At 33.7% G+C, this 10,662-nt stretch overlaps 1 protein-coding gene across 1 annotated transcript in view; it reads left to right on the top strand.

Moving 5' to 3' along the window:
- Nucleotides 1–2,867: 2,867 nt before the first annotated feature.
- Nucleotides 2,868–10,662, top strand: part of LOC105426440 (neurotrimin) — a 79,241-nt gene continuing 71,446 nt past the window's right edge. Inside the window, exon 1 of the mRNA XM_011637663.3 lies at nt 2,868–3,026. Within this exon, the coding sequence (XP_011635965.1) occupies nt 2,954–3,026 (73 nt within the window). The 5' untranslated portion in view covers nt 2,868–2,953. The remainder of the gene's footprint in view (nt 3,027–10,662) is intronic.

Genomic DNA, 10,662 nt, shown 5'->3' with positions numbered 1-10,662 from the left:
CGCGGTGCCAAGATCATGAAGGTAAAGTTGCTTTTACAATGGAATCACTGACACGCAAAGTATCTTGGTCGCACGTTCTTACATCGCATGTCTTTGTCAGAAGAATTGACTAGCTCCTCATCTTTCATAATACGAAGTCGATACGTCATAATTCGTGACACGCAGTTTATGAATATTTACAAATATTCTTGAAAGAACTCGATATCTCCAAAAACAAAGAACCTACATTTCTATATATATATATATATATATATATTTGCACATATATGTTAACAATTCTTTTATCTATTGTTTATATAAACAACGTTTTACACGGTTTTTACTGCGTGTAAATTACGTTAAGGATGAAACTCTCATCGAGCACTCGCGCAACGTCAAATTGAAAATTTTAGGTCTCGTTAGGCTCACGAATATTTTCTCAAGTAACGTTTACACAAGAATAGACGGAAGAGTTTCTCGACGCGCTCGCTATATATCTATGGGAATCGCATGCATGTAATAAGCGAAAACAATTGTACGTAATGGTGCTGAACCGGAGGTGCGATTCCATCAAGTGGCACGCGTGCTCGAAATAGTATCCACGGCGAGCATGAATTATCACGCGAGCCACTTCTATCGCGATTCTTCAAGGAATAAATCGTTAATAGTGATTGCGCGCTGCTATCATGCCCTCTATGCCGCAAAGTGTCCCTCCCGATTTCGGTGTTTATTTACTGTTTAGGGCTTGTTGATCCGTTTCTCGTTGTAGATAAAACGGTTTCGCGTGTATCCGAAAGCGCAGCGGCACGCAATCATGCAAAAATAAAAATTTTCTGCTACGATCGAACGCATGGGAAACTTTGCGAGGAGATTTTTCCTGCATGAGTGTGCATCGCGAACTGGCTCGGCAGAAATGGTGACAAAAAAAACTATATGGATATGAAAAAAAAGCAATATTGCGTATGTATCACGCTACGGGTGGGAAAGTGAACAATTCGTTGATGCATCGAAGCGTAGAAAGTTACGGGAAGCAGCGAAAACAAATGATTGTTTTCCGTAACAGCGCATCGATAGACTGCTTTATATTTCATCGATTGTTTCGTATTTATTATATTTCATCAATTGCTTCGTATTTATTTTGATAATATTTTTAGGAGTTATAACAGTTTCTTAATTTAATATATAGAACATATAGATGATATACATATTTCAAGTTATTTATTAAGTCAAGTTTGTTAAAATTTTCAAGATTGATAGAAATAGCTTGTTTGCATAGCACCGGAAAAGAGATCTCCGATAACGCTGTATAGATGATTAAAAATTGAGAATTCTTCTTCCTCCCAAGCAACATCCGGCGACAACAGTAAATTTAATCGCATGAAATATACAAATGTATCCACTTAATGTAACTAAGAACTCCCAATTAGCAAACGTACGTTAAAAATGATATAAGTTGGATTTGATAATTGAAATCCGGCATGAAATGAATATAAAAATACTTTAAAATCCGTCCGGGCTGAACAAGAAGACGGGGAACGAAATAAGATCGTTAAAATGATTACAAGGCAATGTAATTATTGCGAAAGTAATTACCTGCTAACTCGCTTTTTCTCAGCTTTTTCGACAGGCATCCTCGTTAATTAGAATGGATTTACAATTATATATACAAGCTTTGTTTCTTGTGTATGATCTCTATATAAATTGAAAATAAATTTGTTATTAATCTCTATCACGTTAACAACTTTAAGTCTTTAACTTTATGTGACATAAATACTAATGGTTACAAAATCAATTTTGTAAGAAAAAATAGCTTATTGATTTCCAGTTTATAAGAGAAAAAATGGATGAGTAAAGTTTATGAAATTGTATGATCAGTTTAGTTGAATGAGATTGCATATATATATATATATATATATATATGTAAACTATTATGTCATATATGTATATATTTCATATATGTGTACATTGAAAAAAATATAATTTTTTTATAATTTATAATAATTTATAAGGTCTATATTCTACTTATAAAGATAAAGAAAATAAATGCATCACTATAACTTTTTATAGAATCGTTTGATCAATTTGGATTGTCAATGTTAAATGTTACACTTATTTTTACAAAGTAAGCGTTTTTTATGGAAATGTTTCATAAAAATAAATCGTGCGATTTTAAACTTGCATTATATATTAGTATTAATACATAATGTGATCGATAGTATTATGTCTTAAAAACTCAAATCAATTCTTCTTCTTTATCAACCAATTCTTTATCAATTTTTTTTTTCATGAAACTTTTAAATATCTTATCTTTTTATAAAATTCTATATCAGAATACGAGTTACTTTAATTTATAATTTCATTAATTTTTCCTTTTTATTTTTTTTTCACTATTAAATTAAAGTAAATTTATTAATCTGGCTTCTAAAAATGTTTTCTAAAAATTCACATTGTGAAGATTTCTTTTCGAAGTGGACAAATCTTATTGAAATTTTAATAGACTTTGACTATAAAAACATACTCGATATTTGTATATACCTCAAGAAAAGATTCTGCGGATGTTTCCAATTCAAAAGGAAATCTCGATATTTTTGAAAGATTTTTTGAGATGGTAATAACAAGATCGTTACATATCGTACTCTTTGCGTTTGCATGCGTACCGCGTACGCGTATGACTGCACGTATAGTTTCGCCAAGCTGTGTACGCGCGAAAATTGCAATTGCATCGCGTTTGCGCTTCGTCGCCCTCGTGTTTGAATCGCGCCTGATAGTAAACAGAGATATATCTTGCATCTTCTCTCCGTAGTCCGTTCGGCTCACCGCGGACAAGTCGCGTAAGTCGCGGACGCGCACGGAACGGGCAGCACGCAGGCGCCTGCTTGGTTGGCGGCAAAGCGGAACCGCGTCGCGGCGGTACGCGTCGCGACGCCCGGCGTTTATTCCTCAGTTGACGTAGCCGCGTCGTCGACGTAGCAACATGCTCCCCGTTCTCGCGATCTCGGTGTTCTGCGTCGCGACATGGGTATCCGCGCTGAACGATCCGTCATCAGGTAAAATAATTTCACCGAACCATCTCCGGCAGACGCACGATCCCCCTGCACCGCTCTGCACGATCCGAACAGCGTTGCACACATTATGCAGTTATGCGATTTATCATCCCTCCTTCCAATGAATTCCGTCTTAGCTTCTGATTGCCGCTGCGACCGTGATTCGCGACCACACGTCGCTCGCGGTCGATCATCGCTCGCGGTCGAAGAGCCACCACGATCGAAATCCTCGTGAGCGACAAAGGGAAAAAAGGGGTAGCTCTCGTTGCATTGTTTTTATGACTGTTCCGCACGAGGTCCGCGTATTTAACCGCGCGTTTTCTCTCTCCCTCTCGCGAGGTATTTCTCCCCGACGAGATTTTATGGTTCGACTTTTACGATTGCAGTTTGTTTATTACGTGGATGATAAAAGTCAGTAGGTGATTACGAGCCGGTCGTAATTTAAAAGAACGAGATTGGCCCACGATCGAGTCGCCCTATCACGCTCGGCGTTACATCGCTTCTCGTTGCGTCGCGTCGCGTCGCGCCGTCGCCAGGAGCTCTACTCTACGATCCCGCGGGAACGATCGTAACGCGGTATTGCAAGGCGAATTTACGTTATTCTATTGATCGCGATCGTGGGATACGCTATCCGATCGTAAAATTCTCTTCGCGATGAGTTCCAAACCACAAACAGCCGAGAGTCTTCGCTCAATTTTCTTCGCTACGGCGTTGATCTTTCGAATCAACATTACTGATTGAGATGAAAAGTGCATTCTCGAAAGTTTTCCTCGTATCGATCGCGGGCATCAGTCAGCTCGTGTCTGTCGTAAATGGTAAGCGGGAGTAACCCGAAAATAGATGCAACCAAATGAGAACGCATAAAGTCGGCGTTATGCCATCTCACTGTCTGTATTATTCTTTCCCCGATATCCACCTCTTTCTTCTTCCCATTTCCTCTTGGTCGCGCCAAACCCCCCCGCCGCAATCACCCCTATGCGAATCGTGGCAAGTATAAATTATCACGGCGGAAGTTAGTCCAGTGAACTCCCCTTATCCTTTCGCGTGATAATAATTATTCTCTCTTTCTTGGGCCTGCCGGGTTGGGAAATGGGTTCTTTAGCCGTCGGACAGGACACCTTCGTAGATCGCATCGGCGATCGTCCGTTTATTCGCGCCCCGGGCGATTATTCTCGTACGTCTCGCGGTGGCGAGACAAACGGCAGAAATGGAAGGTAATCGCGAGATTTCCTGACGCGGCGCGGCATCGCCGCGCGTCGGCACGTGGTGTGCCAGCGGGATTAGGTGCCAGTGAAATACGCCGGCGCCATTATGCACGTCCTGCGCCGTAATCGCGCAGGCTAATGACTTAACGTCGAATTATCACACCGTCGACCGAAGGCTCCGTAAATCCACTTGGCTTCGCCTGCCCGTTAATTGCCCACCTCTTACCGCCCGAATTAGTTCCGCATTAGTTGCGAATTCCGCTCGAAGTCAACCTCGCAAAGGCTTGGCGGTTTTTAATCAGCGTTCCCGGGAACTTTATGTCACATTTTGATACGCAACTTGATAAAGTCATACATAATAAGTACTCACTTATTTAAATCTAATTGTCACGAAAGTTACTTACGCCTGTGACGAAGAAATATCTCTCGCAGAGAAATGTTAGCCGCACGTGCTGTTAAACCGCGACTTGCAAGTATTAAAATTGTTATAGTCTTAATATATACACGACGCGCCAAAGTGAAGATATTGGAATTTTTATCAGTTAAGAATAAAGCAGCTTAAATTTGAATGTTTTATGCATTTTATAAATTAACGCGATTATTATAATATTTATATTAATTATGCGCTAATAACACGTACAATATGGAACAGTCTCAACTCCGTAATCTTTATTTTAAGTATAATATTTTCAGATGAAATAATCGGCATTCAGTTGAATTCATTTACAATGATGTAATCATTTTGAATGTGATAAAAATTCAATGCTTTCTTCATAGTAAACTTGTATGTATAAAAATGTACATAAAAGTTTGTTTGTATTTCATTATCGTGAAAATTATTGTTTGTAAATTAGTAATATTTTTCTCTCATAATTGTTTGTTATAAAGATTGATAAATATTCCGTAAAATGAAAAATACTAAAGAATGGCAATTAATTGAAATTTTATTATATTACATTCACTCGCAATCGGAATTGATTGTACAAGTCTAATAAATATTCATCGTAATACCGAAATACTATGCAACAAGCAATCCAGTAATGGAAAGACGTTAAATTAATAATTAAAACGAATGCTCCTTAAAGGTTAAATGTCAATTCACCGAAGAAGCAATTTGATTTGTTAAATACATAACTCGAATGAACGGAACAATTATCGCACATTTCCTATTTCAAGATGACAGCTGACGGCATATGATTGACGCACGGGCTATATTTTATTCACACTGGAAATGACTTACACCTGCTATAAGTTTCTTCTTCTGCTCTCATGTTTTATTGATACACATTATAGTTTTTATCATTTAATTATTAATGTTTGATATATTAATGAGAAGATCTAAAATCTTATTTTTACAGAAATTATTATTATTAATTAAATTATTATTATCAAATAAAATATATTTATATTTTATATTAGAAATTCATTTTAATTATCGAAGTTTTTTAGTTAAATTAAATTCCAAAATACAAGGAGATTTTTAAGAACTCAATCAAGAACTTCATTCCTGGTTAATTTTAAATGGATAGCTATCTAATTGAGCAGATATTTAATTAAAGCTTGATTATAAAATTTTAATATTAAAAATATTAAAATGTGATAATGTTACTTTCTAATATTTTAATTATTATAATATGATTTTATACATTACATTCTTTATTGCGAAAGATTACATTAATCTTAACAAAAATAAATAAGGTACATCTAAATATTGAATATAATAATAGAACAGGATCTAACATCTAACATCTAATTTTAATTCATTTACTTATTTTTTTACATCATTTATATTTTTACATCATTTATATTTTTTACATCATTTATATTTTTACATCACATATGAATTTATTATTTATTAAATATAAAATGTAGCAAAATATATATAAATAAATAATAAATAATTAAGTAATATTTATAAAAGTTTTCATTATAATAGTAGAAAGGGTAATAAAAATGTAACTTCATGAAGCTTGTAATTATGGTGTCTTGAAAGATTCCTGCTTCTTTGCGCAATGAAATAATCATGCTAATAATACACCAAGCAATTAATTGACGAGAGTCTGCGATCGGTAAATTGTGTGATATTTGGCAGTGTAATTTTGCATTTGATTGCACCTAATTCGCAAACAGCAAACCACCGTCGACCTTGTGTATTTGCACACGGAATCGGTATTAAACTGGCAATTCCGTGCCTCACGCTCCGAAATCTCCGAAATCTCGTAGAAATACGAACGCGTACTTTAGATAAATATGCGCGCAACTCAACACACAGACACGCGCTTTTGCACGCTCTATCTTCAGTATATGTGCGGTTTTCAGTTTTGTTTTTTCGTTACACGCACTGCTATTTCTCATGCATCTACTTTTGACATAAGTAAAGAGGAATGTGTAATGACACAAGCGCGCGGTCCAGTGCACCGAGTGCATCAGCGCTATTTACTTATGATAGAAGCACTTTCTAAAGGCAACGATAAGTTTCAAATTGGATTTCTTTTACATTTAATCTTCAAATGTATTCTCTAGTTTTTTTCATTTACGATTGCGAACGTAATTATATTAAAATTGAATATTATATATAGGCGATATAATAATAACGAAACTTGCAAATTGTATGAAAATTTCATACAGTTCATGCAAGAGATATTTCTGTCAGAAAATAACTTTTGACATTTCGTGATAGATTAAAAAATATGTATTAAAATAGTATTTTTTATTAGACTATAAAAGTTTATCTTAAATTTCAACAAGTAAGTTTTGACGTATATAAAGCCTTTTAATTATTTTATCCTCATCTAGTTCGCCATTAAAGTTGAGTGAGGTACTTCTCGAGCGCGGTATTATTTTTGAAGCTGCTTAACTTTTGCGACTTATCATATTTTAATGCTATTATTGAGCGAAGTTTTGTTCAAATTAAGGAATAATATGTGAATTTCTCAGATTTCATTTTTTTTATTGTGTAAAGTATAATTATTATACTACAATACTACTAATAAATATATAAATGCGCCACATCGTTGAAAATATTAAAATTTTAATATAACTTTTAACATGATTCGTGGATGTACGTGCTAAGGAGATAGACAATGCGATGATAAGATATACAGTAGCCGGAAAACTCATTAGGATAGAGAGCAGCGATACGTTTATGCATTCTGTGCATCGTGATATATCGAGGGTGACTTCAAAGTACAGTTCACAATTAGCTCCGTGCTATCGCGAAATTAATTTCTTTCGCGCCCTTAACGTTGGTGCGCAACACGAGAGCGCTCACACTCCTGAGCTAATGATTTAAACAAGCCATTGGTAGCCGATAAAATCCTACTCTCCTCATGCATCTAACAGTGACATTATCAAGCTTATAAAATAAGTTTGGTACAGATTTTTACCATTTATTTTTTTTTTTTTAGATTCGCATAAGTAGTATTGGAAACATAAAAATCTTATCGATTATTGATATCCATACAAATAGTGTTAGAAATATGAAAATTTGAATATAATTATTGTTCAAAAATGTATTTTACGATTTTATATAAGATTTAAATATAAAAAATCAATTTTTGCATAAATTTCTTCCTTTATACGCATATTGTAGAACGAAAATTAGCTGGATAGGTATAAACAACGCGGTATACACGAGAGAATTGAAGTCTTACTCTCTTCCATAAACTCGCAGGGGAGTTAGCCTCACAGTGAACCAACGGGGGGTTAAGCGAAACGTTTTCTCGCGGCAAGAATGGAATTGTTAAACAGCGTTTCCGTGCTTGCATGTGCATGTCCCTTAGTGAGAATGCAGGCTAGACACCTGCGAGGTGATACGATCTCGCGGCGGGGTCGAGTGGGACACGGTCGCGTAAATTATGGCGGCGTTTTGAGTTTGCTACCGCGAATTCAGCTAATGACCTTTTAACTTCTCGTAGCGCGGGCGGATCTGCCCGCGTGTCGCGATGCGAAAGCGTGCTTTTCGACGATGACGACGACAGCGAAACGAATTGCACGCACTCCTCCGCTATTGGCTCCCTGCATTTGTTTTCTTCTAATTGTCACGCAAACGGTCGCTGCACGCGTTCGCCCACATGTTTGTCTCCCACGATCTGCCGATGTGGAGACCTCGACAAAATTGGATCATTTCGTCGAACAGACAGAAAAACGCGCAACGTGCTAACAGCAACGTTATTGGGAATCTGACGAACCGAACGTTGTCATCGATTTTAATTCAATTTTACGGTTTCGTGACCCTTTCGGATGCCTATTACCTCGATCACCAGTTTTACCATATCTTTATAATGATATTTATGACAGTGCGTTTATTCGGCTATACATACGTATTTGTATCAATCTTATATCAACATCAATATCACATTTATTATCGATCTTATCTTGTGGAATTATATGCAGCTACAGTATCTTTTTAATATGCTTATTAACCAGATACCAATCGGTATCGATTTTTCTTGCACATATAATACATAAAATTTCAAATCAATTTATATAGACTGTATCTGTTGAATAATGTCATATAATTGAATTATACATTCGTTAAACGTATATTTTAAATTTTCTCGAGATATCAAGACATATCTGAATCTCAAAATTTTATTAAATTAAAAACAGTTAATATCTTTAAACTGAATAAGATGACATATAACGTGTTTTATCATTAAGCACAATATTTCTGAAATATCTTTGAATATCTTTAGATCGTTAAAGAGAGTAGATTAAAGATCGTTAAAGTTTAGATTCGTTAAAGAGTAAAACTAACCAAAATAAAATAATAATATTTAATGCAAATATATTTCTTTGAAATGTCCTCATTAAAAATACAAAATCTTATCAGAATACTTAGATACAATATGTAATAAAAATATAAACTTTTATGTTTAACAAATTTGAATTAGATATAGTTTTTACGTTCATGAACGTCCAAATTTAATAACTATACAACAGATATATTGGTAACACAGATATATAACGGGTATAGTAGGCGTTAATCCGATTGCTAAATTTAATGTTACAGATTTTTTTTATCGTTCCCCTTATCAGTGCTTCAATGTCGTGTTCTGAGTCAGATATGTGTAATTCTTCATATTTTCTGATCATGTTAAGCACGTTGCGAAAATTTTACGGCTAATTACCAATGATGAATCGTAGGCAACGCTAACGATGTTCGTCGAAGGAAGAAAAAGCATTTATCATTGCCGCATTTTCATCGTCGGCCTACGATGTAATATCGCTTCGTAATTCTGACAGTGTATCGTTCTTTCGTTTCCTATATCTATATACAATTTATGTCAGAAGAAGTGGTTGATCTATAATGGACATCGATTATGAATTTTGTCATTTATCGCTTAATTATGCTTAATATTAAAGCACCCAATTTTCATACTTTTTTTGGAATTAAATGAATGATTAAATTCTAAAAATAATATTCTACATTAATTATTTTACAAATGCAAATATATATTACTTTTTTTTAAATTAAATTAGTTTAATATTAAACAGCGAAATATAATTCATTTTTAAAAATAAACATATTTTTTTAAAATATTCATTTAATTGAAAAATCTTTACATATACATCTTCACATATACATTGTTACCAATTATCGATATTATAACAATTTATGATGCGAAAAATTTATTTTAAAATAATGCAAAAATTCATGCAAAATTCACATGGAAGGAAGCGCAAGAGATTTTAGGTCAACCTGCTTTTTCATTTTACGTAATTTCTTATGTTAATGTTGCATGCAAACATTTACCTAAAATGATTTCTTAATATAATATATTATTCTTTTATTTTCTAATTAGATCATATTACAAAAATTAAATATTTGAAATCGATAAATGCTCTTTCTTATATAAATATTTTATTATTTATGTTATTTAAATTTTATTATTATCTGAACAAAATCCGTTTACGAACATTTAATTCCTTAAGATTTAAATATCTTTTGTATCGTAAGAAATATTATAAGTTTTTATGCAAAAAAAATTAATTAAGTTACATTATATTAATTTAGTTACATTTTTTTATTCAACAGTTTTTATCTATTTTTCATTCTTAATTATTTGTTATTAATTTTCATTTTTCATGTGGATAGCTGATGGTGATTTAAGTTAAGTTGAAACGTTTCTTGTCACTTATTATTCTTTTTAATTAAACATTTATTTGACCATTTAATTTATTCGTTTTATTTGACTTTTCTTCTGCATTTCTTATTTATTAGCTAATACTGCATTTTTTATTTATTAGCTAGCTGAGTTCCTTTGTTAATTAAGAAAGATTAAAGATTTTTTCATTTAAAAACAGAAACAGTAAAAGAGATAGTGAATGATTCTTGAATGAGACAAATATCATTAACTCAGTGGAAAACCAAAGATGTATATAAACACTGTTAATGATGTGTGGGAATTGTATTTTTTTATATTCTATTT

The sequence above is a fragment of the Pogonomyrmex barbatus genome, unplaced genomic scaffold (assembly GCF_055798465.1).
Source record: "Pogonomyrmex barbatus isolate J1 unplaced genomic scaffold, ASM5579846v1 scaffold12, whole genome shotgun sequence".
Classification (NCBI taxonomy): Eukaryota; Metazoa; Arthropoda; class Insecta; order Hymenoptera; family Formicidae; genus Pogonomyrmex; species Pogonomyrmex barbatus.
Note: the sequence above shows the minus strand (reverse complement) of the source record. Positions and strands in the feature narration are given on the sequence as shown.